This window comes from Dipodomys spectabilis, unplaced genomic scaffold, assembly GCF_019054845.1.
Source record: "Dipodomys spectabilis isolate Male_0828 unplaced genomic scaffold, ASM1905484v1 ptg000137l, whole genome shotgun sequence".
Lineage (NCBI taxonomy): Eukaryota > Metazoa > Chordata > Mammalia > Rodentia > Heteromyidae > Dipodomys > Dipodomys spectabilis.
Window position 1 is genome coordinate 8,154,023 of NW_024870814.1, and position 18,487 is coordinate 8,172,509.

Here is an 18,487-nt window from a genome sequence, read left to right on the forward strand (position 1 = left end):
ATTGTAAAGATACTGTACAGAGGGGTTACAGTTACATGAGCAAGGTAATGAGTCCATTTCCTATCAAGCATTGTTACCCCCTCGTTTTTCCCCTACCATCCCTTTCCTCCCCCTCCCCCAAGGTTGTAAAGTTCATTTTCAGCATAGTGTCTTATATATCTTGTTACAATAGGTCATCCTGTGTCCTTATTTCAGCAATTTGTTATTTCCCTTCCCCTCCCCAAATTAGAAAAATGTATATATAAGATACATGACACAGAAATCAAATACAGTGACAACAGGGGTTATACCATGGGGAAAGAACATATAAAGAAACAAAAAAAAAATCACATAGTACATTATAAGTACATTAAAACGAACAGCAAGAAAGAAAATCTCTTGTGTCCCTATCTTGGGGTTCATTTCACTTAGCATCAGCTTGTATGGTCATACGTACATAGCTTTTGATCTCTTCTGCTTGTTTTAGACATATACTAGTTATTGAAGATAAGGGAAACCATGGGACCTACATTTCTTTGGGTCTGGCTTACTTCACTTAATATAATGTTTGCCAAGTCTTTCCATTTCTTAACAAATGGGGTGGTGTCATTCTTTCTGATGGAGGTATAGAATTCTATTATCTATCTATCTATCTATCTATCTATCTATCTATCTATCTATCTATCTATCTATCTATCTATCTATCTATCTATCTACACACACTACCTTTTCTTGACCCATTCATCTACTGAGGGGCATCTGGATTGGTTCCATATCTTAGCTATGGTGAATAATGCTGCAATAAACATAGTTGTGCTGGTAGCTTTAGTATGGTCTTGTTTGTGATCATTTGGGTAAATGCCTAAAAGTGGGATTGCTGAATCATAGGGGAGCTCTATGTGGAGTCTTTTGAGGAACCTCCATACTGCTTTCCAGAGTAGAAAACTAGGGCTCCTTGGCACAGGCTGAAATTTTCTTAATAAAGACCCAGAAGCACAACAAATCATTGTTGTGGGAAGGCAAACTTGTAAGCTCCTTCTTTTTTTTTAAAAAAATTATTTTGTTTTAGAGGTGGTATACTGTGGGTTTACCTTTACATGTGTCAAGTTTTGCTTGGTATCTGTTCCCTTCTTCTCTCCCATTCTCTCTCTCCAATCTCTGCCCACGAGTTGCCTGGTTCACTTTCATCAATGTCCATTGTGCTCCACTGCTATACTTTTTCACCGATTCTGTGTCCTTCCTCAACCTTCCCTCAGATGTGCATGTACGCACATTGTGTGAGGTAAAGAATACAGAGTCATCTGAAAATGAAAAAAACAAATTAAGAAAAGGTCCTTTGTTTCCTTATCTTTGGAGTTTGTTTCAGTTTGTATATTCTTTTATATATATAGGAAGAGGCGCTTAGGTATTACAATTTGGTGTTTTTCTCCTAAGACTATCCTCTTTTGGTCTCACTGTGAGGCCAATCTAAGTTGTGAAGTTACTGTGTAAAGAATTGAGCCAATCATTTTGTCTGGTGGAGTGTGTGTGTGTGTGTGTGTGTGTGTGTGTGTGTGTGTGTGTGTGTGTGTGTGTGTGTGTGTGTGTGTGTGTAATGGTGGTATTAGCAATGTTAGAATGGAAAGGAGGAAGGTTCTGTTGTCCACTAGATACTGGATACCAGGATAAAGTACAGTTTTGAGGTTCAGTGGTTATGTGCATGGAAGGTAGGCACAGTACCTGCCTTGTACCTATGATAGTAAATTGCTCTTTATAATTTTTAGTTCTAGGAACTAGTCTGAAGAGGGAATAAAATGCAGTATAATGAATTTTGTTTTCTCTTCCCTATTTTTTCACAGAATAACCAGGTGCTGGGAATTGGAAGTGGTTCCACAATTGTTCATGCTGTGCAGCGAATAGGTATGTTTTGAGCAGTCTAGGGAATGCTTTGTGTTTGGTCATGGGGGTGGGAGGTAGAGAATGGGAAGCACTGGGTACAGGTTTGCACTTTCCCATCTTAGCTCTTGTCCTGAAGATCTGGGAGAGGGGGCTGTTTGCCTGGGGGTCAGTTGAGTATTTCTGTTCTTTGGGGAAGGGGGTTCTTGGGCATTTTCTACCCATATTGGGGTCATGATGCCCAGCTAGACATGGAGAGGCTAAATCCCAGCAGAACTGTAGTTATCTTAGTGGTGTATTGCCAGTAGGAGTCCTACGTTTGGTCCCAGGCTTCCTGTGGCAAACAAAGTAGGTTTTCCCTGTGTATGAGAGTAGATGAGGCTCCTGTAGTTGGTGGCTGGTTCCTAACTTCATATTTAATAGGGTTGTGTATGTGCTTGGGAAGGACTCAGGAGTGACCAGCCCCATGGCTGCTCAACAGGTTCTGCTGCCCTGCTCTTTGTTTGTGAGTACAAAGCCTGGGAAGGCTTACCCAACCCTGATCTCTTTTAGATGCTAAGGGTCAGGGCCCAGGAGGCAAAATCTAGGTTCTCTTGGTTATTAAGAAGTGGTTGTTATGCTGGTGTATTGGCTTCTGGGAGCCACCTTACTGGCCGAGCTGGAGCTGTAGAGCTGAGTACCTTTCTATTCTAACCAAGAAGTGGGGATTTAAGGACAGGGCATACTATGCTTTGGTAAGAGTGGCAGCCAAGCCTTCCATTATGCAGACTTGGTGATTTAAAACTTGACATTTTAAGAAGAAAGGTTTTCTTTTTCTTTTTCTTTTTTTTTTTTGAGAAAAGTATCTGTTGAGCATACAAAGATGATAGGTGACTCTGATCTCTTTCTGCTACTTTGCTCCGCTCATGGCTAAACTCAACTGTTTTGGTTGCTGCCTACTGAACTCTATACCCTTTTCCTAATGCTGGTTTGGGGTTTAGTCATGTGGTTCAGCCACTGTTCAAAAGACAGTTTTTTATTAATTAATTTACTAATTCTCTTTAAGTAGCTGTACACAGAGGAGTTGGCCATTTAACAACATAGTTTTATGAACACAATATGTCTTGATCAGTGTCATCCCTTTCAACATTCTCACTCATCCTTCCTCCCTCCCTCCCTCTCTGTCTCTGTCTCTCTTTCTTTGTCTCTATCTCTGTCTCTCTCTCTCTCTTACTCACTTTTGTTGCCTGTTTGGGGCTTGATCTCAGGGCCTGGGTGCTATCCCTGAACTTTTTTTTTTTTTTTTGTCGGTCGTGGGGCTTGAACTCTGGGCCTGGGCGCTGTCCCTCAGCTCTTCAGCTCAAGGCGAGTGCTCTACCACTTGAGCTACAGCGCCACTTCCGGTTTTCTGGTGGTTTATTGGAGATAGGAGCGGTCTCTCCTGCCCAGGCTGGCTTTGAACCGCGATCCTCAGATCTCAGCCTCTTGAGTAGCTAGGATTACAGGCGTGAGCCACTAGCGCCTGGCTCCCTGAACTTTTTTTGCTGAAGACTAGTGCACTGACACTTGAGCCACAGTGTCTTCCAACTTTTTCTGAGTAGTTTATTGGACTTTTCTGCCTGTGCTCGCTTCCATTCACAATCCTTAGATCTCAGCCTCCTGAGTAGCTAGCTAGGGTTACCAGCAACTGGCACCCAGCCTCCCCTTGCTCTTTCCATCTTTTCCCTCACTTTTCTTAATTTTTTTTTTTTTTTTGGGTCCGGTTGTGGGGCCTGAACTCTGGGCCTGGGCACTGTCCCTCAGCTCTTCAGCTCAAGGCTAGCGCTCTACGACTTGAGCCACAGCGCCACTTCCAGCTTTTTTTCCTTTTTTTGCTTATGTGGTGCTGGGGAATCGAACCCAGGGCCTCATGCATGCAAGGCAAGCGCTGTACCACTGAGCCACCTTCCCAGCCCCCACTTTTCTTAATTTTGTAGGATATACATTGAATTCTTAATTGCATTCTCTTTCCCTTCTCCTCTTCCCTTTCCCCTAAACCCTACCCTATACCTTTCAAGGAACCACTTCCTGGTGTTTATTTTGTTGAACTTTGCCTTTGCCTTTCTTAAGAATTTCACTATTTGAGTTCTCCCTTAAATCTATCACATTTCATTTAATACATTTATATATACTTGCATGCCACCCAAGGTATTTATAAGTTTATAAGCTAAGTCTAGGTTTTACATATTTGTCTCTTTGGGCTTGACTTAAGACAGTTTTTCTTTTTAAGACTTGCTAAAATTTAAACTTTACTGAAAAATTAAAATGAATAAATATATCTAAAATGAAGACCCTTGGGGCCTACAGATGATTACTTTCCCTGCTCTCTCCCTTCCTTCCCTGTACTGGAGTTTGGAAAGCTGTCCCACTACTGCTGAGCCAGCACTGAGATAGGGTCTCTCATTTTGCCTAGACCTGGGCCTGGCCCATATCCTTCCTAATTTATACTTCCTTTCATAGCTGGGTGGCAGACACATGCCACTGTGCTTGGCTTCTTTTGGGAAGGGGTCGTGCAAACTTTTTTCCTGGAGTTGATTTGGAACTTCTAATCTAAGCCTCTCTTGTAGCTTGATAACAAATATACCATTGTGCTTGGCTATTATATTTCTTATTAAACGCAAAAATTAAATTCAGACTTGTAGTTTATGGTAATAGTAATACAGAATTAGGCTGCCTACAATCATATTCCAGCTCTATCACAGATTAGCTGTGCAACTATCAAGATCCTGTATCTCTTTTCCTCAGTTTCCTTGTTTGGAAAATAGAGGTAATAATTGTAACTTATCTTTTGGTTTGTTTGGATTGAAAGAGCTTGTTTGTACATGTTTTTTGCTTGGAAAGCTGAGATTGTTCTGTCTTAACCTCCTTAGACGTTCCAGTGTCCCTGTTTTCTGGCATTAGCTTTTTCACCAAGGATGGGACACAGAATGAAAGACAACTGTCAGTGGGAGATAGGCCTTTCCTTCTGGTCAGATTTGAGCAGATGTACTAGTGACAAGAGAAGTGAGTCACCAATGTGACTTTTGTCTCCACAGCTGAAAGAGTGAAGCAAGAGAATCTGAATCTCGTCTGCATCCCCACTTCCTTCCAGGTATGTCCTGCTTCCCATGTTTTTGCATATTGGCAGCTATTGCCAAACCTGGTTCTGCTATGCGGATACGGGGCTATGCAGATATCAGGGTTCTTGTGAGAGCAGGAATTTGTTGACCAAGGATTGCTCTTTAGAAGTAGGGTTTTACATGTGCTCATTTATTTATTCCTAGAATATTTTAACGTATTTTGACTTTAGAATATATAGATTCTCTCTCTCTAAATATATTTTGACTATAGAATATATATTGTTTTAGTGTATTTGACTTTAGATTATATAGAGATGACCATATGGTCTCTGTCCTCAAGGAATGTTATCCTCATTTATAGGTGAAAAAAATTGAAGCTAAAGGAAATTAAGCAAAGTGGTAGTAATGTACATGCAGCTTTTTCTTTTGGTGCCAGTCCCTGGGCTCTGTCTCTGAGCTTTTTTTGCTCAAGGCTAGCATTCTGCTTGAGCCACAACTCCACTTGTCTTTTTTTGGGTAGTTCATTGGAGATAAGAGTTTCACAGATTTTCCTACCTAGGCTGTCTTTAAACTGTGATCCTTAGATCTCAGCCTCCTGAGTAGTTAGGATTATGTGAATGAGCCATTGGCATCAAGCTGTACATATAGTATTTTGGTTTCATATCTAATGTTCCTCTTTCATAAAATAGTAGGGACTGGAGGAAAAAAGTTATGGAGCCAGCTAAATATAGTCAATGATTAGGAAAATGTGAACTTTGGGAAGTGAAGGGGGATGGAGATAACTCTCAGTTGTTCATTCTCAATTGTTGAGAATTCTCTATTAAGGTATTTCTTGCCAGGCACCTGTAGCTCACTCAACATCTGTAATTGTAGCTACTCAGGAGACTGAGATCTGGAAGATTGTGGTTTGAAATTAGCCCAGGCAGTAAAGTTTATGACATTCTGTCTCCAAAATAATCAGCTAAAAAGTAGAACTGGAAGTGTAGCTCTGGTGGTAGAGCTTCAGCTTAGAAGCACAAGGCTCTAAGTTCAAACCCCAATATTGATTTAAAAAAAAAACCAAACAAACTAGTTTTTTAATTTATTGAGGAGCTTGATACTACCATTCTTTTTTGTTTTTAGAGGATAGTTTTTATTCATGAGCAAATCACAACAGAGCTATTACAAGCACCCTATTAATCCCCTCCCTGTTAATAACTAACACAAAGTCCAAACTTGATTAGTTAAAATGAACCCAAATGCTCAGAAGAGTTTGTAAATAAAGGATCTGAAATTTTCCTGTCAAACAGCAAAAGCCCAAATTAGTTCACATAAGCCACAAAATGCCTCAAAAGACCTTCCAGACTGAAAAAAAAGGGGAAGGCAGCTGGGCACTGGTAGCTCATGCCTATATTCCTAGCTACTCAGGAGGCTGAGATCTGAGGATTGCAGTTCAAAGCCATCTGGGGCAGGAAAGTTCGTGAGACTCTTCCATAAACCACCAGAAAACTGGAAGTGGCACTGTGGCTCAAGTGGTAGAGCCCTCACCTTGAGCTGAGGAGCTGAGGGACAGCACCCAGGCCCAGAGTTCAAGCCCCACGACTGACAAAAAAGAAAAAAAAAAAAAAAGAGAAAGGGGAAGGCCTGAGACATACCAGTCAGGGAGAAGTATTAAGGGTCAGACCTTAGAGCCTGTAGCTGATACTAGCTGTAGGAGAAAGATAAGAAAATGTCCTTAGAATAAGTCCATTTTTCATCTTTGTCTAGGGCCAACTAGCTGTAGTGGCTGATGGGAAAAGGGCACATTTTCTTTCAGTTGCCTCTCCAAAGCTGAAAGCAGAGTTATGGGACTCTAGTCCACGTGGCCCCCCTCCAGGAATTCCATGTGTTAGGTCCAGGCACTTACCCCAATCTTTCAGGTAAAGTGTTGAGTGCTGGTAAAATAGAGGAGGATTATTGGATGGCAGAGATGGCCATGAAAAGAGGCAAAGTAAACATGTTAGCCCATCTTGAGCCATCTTTAGAGTGTAGCCATAAACTTTAGATTTAAATAGACAAAGAATTTGGCCAGGTATGAAAGACATACATCATTAAACAATTATAGTAAAAGTACGTCCTGGCTGGTCATTATCTTAGTCTTGGTTTTTGGAGGGATTCTAGAACTAGCTGCTAGCTGTCTGGTCAGAATAAGTAAGTCATTAATGGCTCAGAATAGATTGAGATGGGTGTTGAGCTTTTCTCTTATTTTTAGTTAATATGTGGGTCTGGTAAGGAGTGCTTTTTTTTTTTTTTTTCCAAAAGTGGTTAAATACCTGTTACAAAAATAGTGGGCAGGTAGCCCAGTGGTAGACTGTTTGCTTTGTATGCATGAGGCTCTGGGTTTGATTCCTCAGCACCACATAAGCAGAAAAAGCCGGAAGTAGTACTGTGGCTCAAGTGGTAGAGAGCTCGCCTTGAGCTGAAGAGCTGAGGGACAGAGCCCACGCCCAGAGTTCAGGCCCCACAACCAACCAAAAAAAAAAAAAAAGTGATTTATTAGGAAAGTAGGGTTACACCTTAATGGATGAAGCAGGCAGTTGCTTTGAAAACTGTCAGTTGGATTAAACTAGTTTTATCTAACAGGGTGGGGTTATAAAAGGCTCTGGGCCCTTCTCTCATGGCCACTCCCCAAAGATTAGACTACTGCTCCTTAAGTGTGGGAAGGAACTTACCTTTGCCATTAGCACTCTTTTCCCCTCCCAATTTAACCTTGAATGGGGGAGTATGTGGCCTCCTTTGGGCCTTTATCTAAGTCCTGGATGTAAGCCTTAATATCAGTCTTTGGTTTGGGGAATCAGCCCTCTGAGTGTTGTAGTGTGACCTTTTTGGTGTAGAGTCTCTCTGGGCACTTGGCTTTTGCTGCTTTTACCTTCTTTCACTAATATTCTTCCTTCAAGAACTTAGGACTGGGCTGGGAAGGTGGCTTGCCTAGCATGCATGAAGCCCTAGGTTTGATTCCTCAGTACCACATAAACATAGAAAGCCCAACAGGTTCTCTGTGGCTCAAGTGGTAGAGTGCTAGCCTTAAACAAAAAGTCCCTGAGGACAGTGTCCTGGCCCTGAGTTCAAGCCCCAGGACTAGTAAAAAAAAAAAAAAAAGCTCAGGACCCTGAATTCTTCTAGTGGTAAGAATGATGAAATGAATCAGACTTCTTCCTGCTTATAGGGGGAAATGGGATCTTCACTGTTCAGAGTCTTGCTGTCTGTCAGGACTCAGGAAAGTCAATCTGGCTTGAGCTGAGATAGCTGCTGAGAATGTTGTCAGTGAGACTGTGGTTGTCAAGAAAGGAAGTGGTTTTCTTGGCATTTACCCAAATTACCACAAATAAGGCCACACTAAAGCTACCAGGACAACCATGTTCATTGCTGCACTGTTTACCATAGCTAAGATACTGAATCAACCCAGATGCTTCTCAGTAGATCAATGGATCAAGAAAATGTGGTATATATACACAATGGAGTTCTGGGCTTCCATCAGAAAGAATAAGAATGACATTGCCAGACCCAAAGAAACATAGGTTGCTTGGTCTCCCTCATTTTTTTTTTTGTTTCTAATTATCTTTTTATTTATTTATTTTTATTTTTTGTGAACATACTGTACAGAGGGGTTACAATTACATGGGCAAGATAATGAGTACATTTCTTATCAAGCATGGCAGCCTCCTCCTTTGTTTACTCTTCACATCCCTTCTCAGCCTCCCCCTGCCCCCCACCAAATCCCCCCCCCCCCACCAAAGTTGTAAAGTTTGTTTTGGACATGACAACTTGTACTTCTCATTGTTGCAACGGGTCCACCTGTATCCTTAAACGACTTGTTTTTCCCCATCTCCTCCACAAATTATACCGACATCAAATATAGTGAAAGCAGGGGTTATAATGTGGGGGAGGGACATACAAAGCAACAAAGAAATAATCTTATAAATGCGTTAGAAACAAGTGCATGAAAGAAAAAAACATTTAAATACATATCTAAGGGTTCATTTTCCTAACATCACATTATCTGACCTTTTCTGCTTGACTCATACATATACTAGTTATTGCAACTAAGGGAAACCATGGGACCTATGTTTCTTTGGGCTTGGCTTAATTCACTTAATATAATTTTTTCCAAGCCTTTCCATTTCCTAACAAATGGGGCAATGTCATTCTTTCTGATGGAGGCATAGAATTCCATTGTGTATATATATCACATTTTCTTGATCCATTCATCTACTGAGGGGCATCTGGGTTGGTTCCATATCTTAGCTATGGTAAATAATGCTGCAATAAACATAGTTGTGCTGGTAGCTTTAGTGTGGTCTTGTTTGTAAACATTTGGGTAAATGCCCAAAAGTGGGATTGCTGGGTCATAGGGGAGCTCTATGTGAAGTCTTTTGAGGAACCTCTATACTGCTTTCTAAAGTGGTTTGAACAAGTTTACACACCCACCAACAATGAAGTAAGGTTCCCTTCTGTCCACATCCCCTCCAGCATCTGTTGTTGTTAGAGTTCTTGATTTTTGCCATTCTAACTGGAGTGAGGTGGTAGCTCAATGTTGTTTTGATTTGCATTTCTTTTATGGCTAGGGAGGTTGAGCATTTCTTCATGTGTCGATTGGCCATTCTTCTTTCTTCTTCAGAGAAGTTTCTCTTTAAGTCTTTAGTCCACTTTTTTATTGGGCAGTTGTTTCTTCGAGGATTTGTTGTTGGGGCATTTAATTTTTTTTTTTTTTTTTTTTTTTTTTGGGTCCGGTCGTGGGTCCTGAACTCTGGGCCTGGGCACTGTCCCTCAGCTCTTCAGCTCAAGGCTAGCGCTCTACCACTTGAGCCACAGCGCCACTTCCGGCTTTTTTTCTTTTTGCTTATGTGGTGCTGAGGAATCGAACCCAGGGCCTCATGCATGCAAGGCAAGCGCTCTACCACTGAGCCACCTTCCCAGCCCCGGGCATTTAATTTTTTGAGTTCCAAGTATATTTTAGATACGAGTCTCCCTCATTTGTAATAACTAGATTATGTCTAGGATATTCTTAGCAGAGAATCACAGTACTTTAATAGCTATGTGCATATGATTATATAAAATATTTATCAAAATGAACTCCAAGAAATGGAAACGAAGTTTTTCTAGTATATTGTTTGCAGTTATTTCATTTTTTCTTTCTTTTTTTCTCCCTTTGGTTTATTCCCTATTGTCACTGTTTTTGATCTCTGTTTTTCTGATTTGGGGAAGGGAAGGAGAATCATAGAAATGGTGGGACAATGGGTGAACCAATGTAACAGTGATAATCACTAGACACTGTTTGAAATGAAATATACAACTTGGGAGGAAGGGGAGTTGGAGGGGATGGAAGAAAATGAGGGAGGGAGTAACACTGTTCAAAAAGAAATGTACTTATTACCTTACTTATGTAACTGTAATCCCTCTGTACTTCATCTTTACAATAAAATTAAAAAAAATAGGAAAAAAAGGAAAGGAAGTGGAAAGATAATGGTGCAAAGTTGTTGGTATTGTCTGATGAGGATACCTTGTAACCCTTTGATTATATTTGAGTCATGGCACCAAAAGGTTATTGGTGTCTGGGGCATTGAAGATGTTCCTTAGTTCTTGGGACTGAGGCCTAAGAGTAGGATGCTGCCCCAGGTACAGTAGACAAACCACCACAAATAAAAACTAAGTAAAGAACCAGCTAGATACTATTCTCTTTTTTTCCCCCTGGTCATGGGGCTTACCCTCTGGGTCTGGGCACTGTACCTCATCTAGCTCTTCAGCTCAAGGCCAGCACTCTACCACTTGAGCCACAGTGCCTTATGGTTTTCTGGTGGTTAACTGGAGATAAGAGTCTGATTGACATTTTTGCCCAGGCTGGCTTTGAACCGTGATCCTCAGATCTCATTGATACTGTGATACTGTTCTTTATATGGCCCTTCAGAATGTTTTTTACTACCTGCTGTAAATATTCTGGATATAAATTTTCTTTTACTTCTAATATAGTGTCAGTGGTAGATGAGAGAAAATATTTATGACATTTTGTATCTGGATATAACTTTTGTTTCTGGGTATAACTATGTGACTTGTTTGTCATTGGGACATGATCTAGTGAGATGAAAAGTGCTTTTGCATTGAGGGTTGACTCTTCATGCTGCCAGGTTATTCTTTGAAGACTAGATTCTTGCGGGATGAGAAGACCTGTGGAGATCCATTCCTGGCAAGTGAATGAGGCTTACACTAACAAGCCCAGATGAGAAGTCTTTCCAGCCAGTCCACAGAATCATGAGACATTATAAATATGTGTTCTTTTTTCTTTTTTTTCTTGGTGGTCCCTCATGGGGCTTGAACTGTGGGCCTGAGTGCTGTCCTTGAGCTCTTCAGCTCAAGACTAGCTCTCTACCACTTGAGCCACAGTGCTACTTCCAGTTTTCTGGTGGTTAATTGTCCATGATGGCTTTGAACTGTGATCCCCAGCTCTCAGACTCCTGAGTAGCTAGGATTACAGGTATGAGCTACTGATGCCCGGCTTAAATGTTCTTTTAAGTCACTGAGTTTGGGGTAGCTGCTATGCAGCAGAAGCTCACTGATGGCATACCCTAGTCTTTAGTTGTTCCTGGAAACCAGTCCTAAGACCAGCCAGCTCTTTTCTTTCTCCCAAGAATCATCCTGCTGCTTTGGCAGTAGGAGAGGAGGATATGGAGGTATAACAAGATCTTAACTTGCCTTTCAACCAGTCTTCCTTTTCTATCTTTGTGTGTGCTTTCTGGTGTTCATGATAATGCTACTTCCTGAATCATTTGAGAGATTCTGTGTTTATTTGGTTGCTTTTTAGCTTTCTGGCCTAGTGTATCTCTTATTTCCTTCATTTACTGTTGCCTATCAATGACTGTATTAGGGTTTTCTGGAGAAGGACTATGTTCAGGCCCTGAGTTCAAGCCCTAGTACTGACATGCATGCACTCACACAGGTTTTGGGAAAGAGTTTAGCTAAAACAGGTGTTCAGATTGCTATCTTTAGGTGAAAGTTTTTTAACATGGTGTTCTCCTAACCCACCTGTGTTTTTTCTGTTTGTTGACTGGAAAATGCTGTCTGATTCAAGTTATTTAGGTGGTGTAGTCATTGAAAATTAATGGATCTTTAAAAAAATTTCACTAGTTATCCCTTCCCCCTCAAATCCAAACTTAATTTGTGATAAGCTTGGCTAGGTATAGTCTCCCGAAATAGTTGAAAGGAAATCAGTGTTTTGTGTCCTGATGAACCTAATGTGACTTAAATGATTTTATGTTTAAAGTTGCAGGCTTTTGAAGGAAAAAAATAAAGCATTTACAAGCCAGATTTGATTTAAGCCCAAATCAACCCCCTCTTTTTTTTTTGTCAGTTGTGAGGCTTGAACTCAGGGCTTGGGTGCCATCCCATAGCTACTACAGCCCCACTTCTGGTTTTCTGGTGGTTAATTGGAGATAAGAGTTTCATGGACTTTTTTGCTTGGTTTGGTTTTGAACCATGATCCTCAGAGCTCAGTGTCCTGAGTAGGTAGGATTACAGGAATGAGCCACCTGCACCAGGACTTTATTTTCTTTTTGTTCAAATACTAGATTGAGGGAAAGTGTAGATTAGATAGGAGGGAAAGTGTGGAATTTTCAGTTAGGTTATGAAATTTATAAAAGACAAGAACTGCTCACCTGCTACATGCCACTGTTCTTAAGACATTATGGAATTCCAATGAGAAAGCATTATTTTCAGAAGGCTCCTATTTCCAGAAGCACAAGCAAATCATTAACTTTCCTGCTTTGTGCATTTGAGAGAGCTTGGCTGGAAGAGGTGGGTAGGGCTGTTTGCTTTATACCTTCAGGAGACCACGGCTGCTGGATGAGCTAGTGGTAGGGAGGCCTTTTTGAACTTGTTGTACATTTGATAAGATTGCTCCAACAAGGTACCACTAGTTGAGGAATTTTTTTTTTTTTTTTTGTTGGTCATGGGGCCTGAACTCTGGGCCTGAGCACTGTCCCTCAGCTCTTCAGCTCAAGGCTAGCGCCCTACAGGTACCACTAATTGAAAGCCTTTAAAGTTGCAAAATTTTTGTCTCATCATTCTGGAAGTCGAACATCAAAGTATGCCTAGAGTTTCCTTCTGAGGCTTGTTCTGTGCTTTTGGAGGATTACTGGCAGCCTTTGATGTGTCTTGGCTTGTGGGTCCATAACCTTGACATCTAGTTCATGCTTATGTGCTCTTCTTCCTGTGTATGTGTCAGTGTGAAAATGTCCCCTTTTTATAAAGATACCAGTGTGTGGCTCTGATAACTTCATTTTAGCTTGATAACCTATGATGGCCCTGTCTCCAAGAGAGCACACACTCTGAGGTACTGGAGCTTAGGATTCTAACATATCTTTTTTCTTTTTTTTTTGTACTGGAGATTGAAGTGAAGGCCTAGTGATCTGCCACATGAGCCACACTCTAGTCATTTTGCTTTTGAGATAGTTTTCCCATTTTTCCCATGGCTAGCCTACAACCGTCCATCCTGGGATTTCAAGTGTGCAGGATTAGGCCAATCTTTGTGGGGAACACAGTTCAACCCCAGCACTCAGGGAGAATGAGACTCATGAGATTGTACTTGTGATTTCTCTTTTTAGCTGTAGGGCCACATGTGGGGAATCAGGCCAGAGGTGGTGGAAGGAGAGTAGTCGGAGGAAGGGGGATAGTGGGGGACCTGAGTATTTTATTAGAATATTTTATTCCTGAGGGATCCTGAGGTCATGTAAGGACCTAGATTTCAGTTATATTAAGTAAAAATAGAGGAGGCCATTGTTTTTAATTTTTTATTGTGAAAATACCATACAGAGGGATTACAATTATATGGGGAAGATAACGAGTACATTTCTTATCAAGCATTGTTGCCTCCTCCTTTGTTTTCCCCTTCCCATCCCTTCCCATACCCCCTCTCCCCCTACCTGATCCTCCCCCCCCCAAAGTTGTAAAGTTTGTTTTTCGACTTAAAGACTTGTATGTCTCATTGTTGCAATGGCTCCACCTGTATCCCTATTTAAACGATTTGTTTTTTCCCTTCCTCTCCACAAATTATACCGACGTCAAATACAGTGAAAGCACGGGTCATACCGTGAGGGAGGGACATACAAAGCAACAAAGAAATCATCTTATAAATATGTTAGAAACAATTGCATGAAAGAAAAAAAACATTTGAATATTTATCTTGAGATTTATTTCCCTAACATCAACTTATCTGACCTTTTCTGCTTGACTCAGACATATACTGGTTATTGAGAGGCCATTGTTTTAGACTGGACTTGTGTACTAAGTGGACCAGGCCAGTAATCAGAATGTAGTTAATGATAAAAATTCCATATCACCAAACTGAAACTAGGTTGTTTTTTGTCCTCCCAAGCTATCAGGAGAATAAAGGGTAACAGCCAAGTTTCCTAAACAGGCTAGTTTCCATTGGAGTGATAATGAAGTTTGTTTTGCTTTAAACAGAAAAGTAATCTTGGAATTAACCAATTAGTTATTCTATTTCCTCTTTCTTTTAATTTACTAGGAAAGTCACATTGAAATGGCCAATCTGTTTCTGCTTTCTATAGCTTTTCTGTCTATAAAAGCAACCTCCTGTGCTCAGTTATTGAAAAACTCATTTTATTTGATGGAGTGAAATGTTGCCCTATTCTATTTTATTTTTTATTTTAAATGTTATGTTTATGATTGAAATATTTGTGTTTATTAATGAGGTACAGTGTGAGGTGTATATGTTAGAGCATGTGTGTGTTCTCACACTTGAATATCCATCCTCTCCTGTCCTTCCTTCTCTGCACAGCATCATTTATTAACTAATCTCAGTAGTGTGATACTATCTGTTCTCTGCCACTGATCACACAGTCTAGGACTGTGGAGAAAGATATCAGAAGGCAGGAATCCTAAATGAATGGAGATCACTGGGGCCAGGCCTCAGGGAATGTAATTAATGTGGTTTCAGTAATACTACATCTAGCAAGCCAGAAAGAGTCCAGCAGTACCATTTATTATTACTCCCTTCCTTCATTATGTATTATTCTATAATTAAAACAGAAGTTTTAGTTTTTTTCATTTATCCTGTTATTATTTAGGCAACATTTTATTTTATTTTATTTTATTTTTTTTTTGGTTGGTTGTGGGGGTTGAACTCTGAGCCTGGCCCCTGTCCCTTAGCTCTTCTGCTCTTCAGCCCCTCAGCTCTACCACTTTAGTACCATTTATTATTACTCCCTTCCTTCATTATGTATTATTCTATAATTAAAACAGAAGTTTTAGTTTTTTTCATTTATCCTGTTATTATTTAGGCAACATTTTTTTTTTTAATTTTTTTTTTTTTTTTTTTTGGTCCGGTTGTGGGGCCTGAACTCTGGGCCTGGGCGCTATCCCTCAGCTCTTCAGCTCAAGGCTAGCACTCTACCACTTGAGCCACAGTGCCACTTCCAGCTTTTTCTTTTTGCTTATGTGGTGCTGAGGAATCGAACCCAGGGCCTCATGCATGCAAGGCAAGCACTCTACCACTTAGCCACCTTCCCAGCCCTATTTAGGCAACATTTTATTTTAGTTTTTTTTTTTTTTTTTTGGTTGGTTGTGGGGCTTGAACTCTGGGCCTGGCCCCTGTCCCTCAGCTCTTCTGTTCTTCAGCCCCTCAGCTCTACCACTTAAGCCACAGTGCCACTTCCAGTTTTTTGAGTGGTTTATTGTGGATAAGTCTCACGGGCTTCCCTGCCCCGACTGACTTTGAACCACAGTCCTCAGATCTCAGCCTCCTGATTTGGTAGGATTACAGGCATGAGCCACTGGTGCCAAGCTTTTATTTTAGATTTTTTTATTGTAGAAAACTTCCAACTTCTAAAAGAAAAAAGGAACAGTAAAATGAACTTCACTGAACTAACCACCCAGTTTAAAATATTAATTCATGGTCAGTCAATTCTGTTTAATTTATATTTCTTTTCTTCTTTTGTCGGTCGTGGGGTTTGAACTCTGGGACTGGGCTCTGTCCCTTAGCTCTTCAGCTTTAGGCTAGCGCTCTACTACTTGAGCCACAGGGCCACTTTTGGTTTTTTAGTGGTTTATTGGAGATAAGAGTCTCACAGACTTTCCTGCCTGGGCTGCCTTTGAACTATGATCCTCAGATCCCAGCCTCCTGAGTAGCTAGGATTACAGGCTTGAGCCACTGGCTCCGCCTTAATTTATATTTCATCCTCCTCCTTCAACCATTATTTTGAAACAAATTCCCAGCAGAATATCATTTCATTGCATAAACCTTATTGTGTCTTTCTGAAGGACAAAGGATCTCTTAACAATAATGATATTAAAAATTAGTATTCCTTCATAGCATCAAGTTAAAACCTAGGGTTCAAATTTCTTTTATTGCTCTTATCCTTTAAATTATTTTTACTTTGACTATAGCATCACGTAAAAACCTGGGGTTTAAATTTCTCTTATTTATCGTATCCTTTAAAATATTTTTACTTGGACTGTAGGTGTGGTTCAAGTGACAAAATTCTTGCTTAGCAAGTTAAAACCTAAATTCTGCACTGAAAATATAAATATATAAAAATTTGTAAATATATAAGAATAAATTGTTCTCTATCAATACATAGTGATCTGTAGCCTTTTTCTCATACCTTAGGATTTATTTATGTATTTCTTTGTATGCATATATGTATTTTATATTTGAGTTATATTTAGCCAAAATGATTCTCTGCTTTAGCTTCTTGAATTCTAGAATTACAGATATGCATCATTGTGCTTGGGTTGTTAGATTGTTAAAAAACTTTAAATAATCCTTTTTGCAGCTAATTAATAATGAAAAAAAAAAAAACTAAGATTCTTGTGAGCTTGGTTCTTAATTTATTTTTAAAGTCCTGGAGATCAAGTCCAGAGTCTTGCATTTGCTAGGCAAATACTCTACCACTGAGCTATAGATCCCTAAACTCCCCTTTTTTCTTTTTTGCAACTCCCCTTTTTCCTTTTTTGCTATGTAGCCAGGCTGGTTTGATATTTGCAATCTTCCTATCTTGGCCTCCTGAATGTTGGAAAAAGAGGTGTGCAACCTTGCTCAGCAAAGACTTTTTTAATTTTTAAAAAATGTATATTGTTCAATGTTTTAGGAATAGTTCTAAGCAACAGGTCACTGAGTTAGTTTTGTCATTTGTGTGGCTCCATCTCCTGGCCTAGGTAGACCAGGTTGGGATTTGAGTGGGAACTTTCATGAGGCCTCCGGGTTTGACACTTAACTCCAAAGGAATTCTGAGAATCCTTGCCATGTATTTTGAACAAATGATTACGAGTGCGTTTTCTTGTCTTTCCTCAGGCCCGGCAGCTCATCCTACAATATGGCTTAACCCTCAGTGACCTGGATCGACACCCAGAGGTAAGAGAAACATAGATTATTGTACATTTCTTTCCTTTTCCTTTATAGTTCTCACTTGTTCATGCACTCCAGATATCTTGGCAACTAAGACTAGTTTGTCATAGTTTAGTTATATTAACTTTTCTTCTAGGACCCTGAGTATTCATTCTGGCTGAGGTCACAGAGGAGAGGTGGTTAGTTGATGTTATTGGTATAGTACAAGGTAGATTACCTGGGACTTAACTCCAAGTTTTGAGTTAAGTATGCCTTTCATAAAAAGGAACTGGATAAGCTTAGGGTTTAGTGCTTCTTAAGATAACTTTTTCTAAGAAATGCAAAAGAGTGAGCTAGTCCATAGAATTTACACTTAAGTGGAGACAAGAAGTCATTATCTGTGGCAGCCGTGAAAACTGATATTTTGAAAACTGACAAGTTTTACAGTAGAGACCTACTCCTAGGGGTTGTTAGAAAAGACCAAAGATGAAAATGAGCAGTTTGACATGTGATCGCAGCACATTTTCTGAACCATTATTAGGTATCAGGTTTTAGGACTGTTCTTCCTATATTAAGTTCTTTAGCATCCAGCAGTCTGATGGTGGATAATATACTTATTCTACTTTAGAGATATGAAGAAGGCACAGTTAAGAGTATATCATATGATTAAGGCCACAGAATAAGGAGCATGCCCAGAATTAGAACTTGTTTACTACTGCCTCTAGAACAGTGGTTAGAAGAGCAGTAGGACAGTGTTAGAATTGTTGGAAGTGGTAATGTTGGAGCTGAAGTGGATGGGCAGGAGAGGACCTTTCAGATGGGTAAGTAGGAACCACAGGCATGTGGGCATATATGGACAGTGCCCAGACTTTCTGGGGTGATTTGGACAGAGTGAGTGGAATGTGTTGGTGCGTAGTGAGAACTAAGAGGGTACCACTTTGATACACAAATGGTTTGAGGCGTTAGTAAGACCCATGGAAGGCTTTTTTGGGGGACTGTGGGTAGAGCTGGAGGCACAAGCTGAATCAGCAATTCGGCAGCTATAAAGAATGTACTTTTGGCTGAAGGTGGGTTCAGATACTAGACAGAAAAGGTAGCACTTTCCTGGCATATAGTTTCCACAGTGTATCCTGGCCTTATGTGCAGGTTGGGGGAGAATAATGCAAACTGCAGCTTCAGACATGCTGTGAAAGGATAGAAATTG

General features: G+C 40.3%; 1 protein-coding gene across 1 annotated transcript in view; it reads left to right on the plus strand.

Annotated features, from left to right (window-relative positions):
* Rpia (ribose 5-phosphate isomerase A) overlaps positions 1–18,487 on the plus strand; it is a 37,306-nt gene that overhangs the window by 7,486 nt on the left and 11,333 nt on the right. The window contains exons 2-4 of the mRNA XM_042690424.1: positions 1,818–1,878; positions 4,908–4,963; positions 17,251–17,310. Coding sequence (XP_042546358.1) covers positions 1,818–1,878; positions 4,908–4,963; positions 17,251–17,310 — 177 coding nt within the window. The remainder of the gene's footprint in view (positions 1–1,817; positions 1,879–4,907; positions 4,964–17,250; positions 17,311–18,487) is intronic.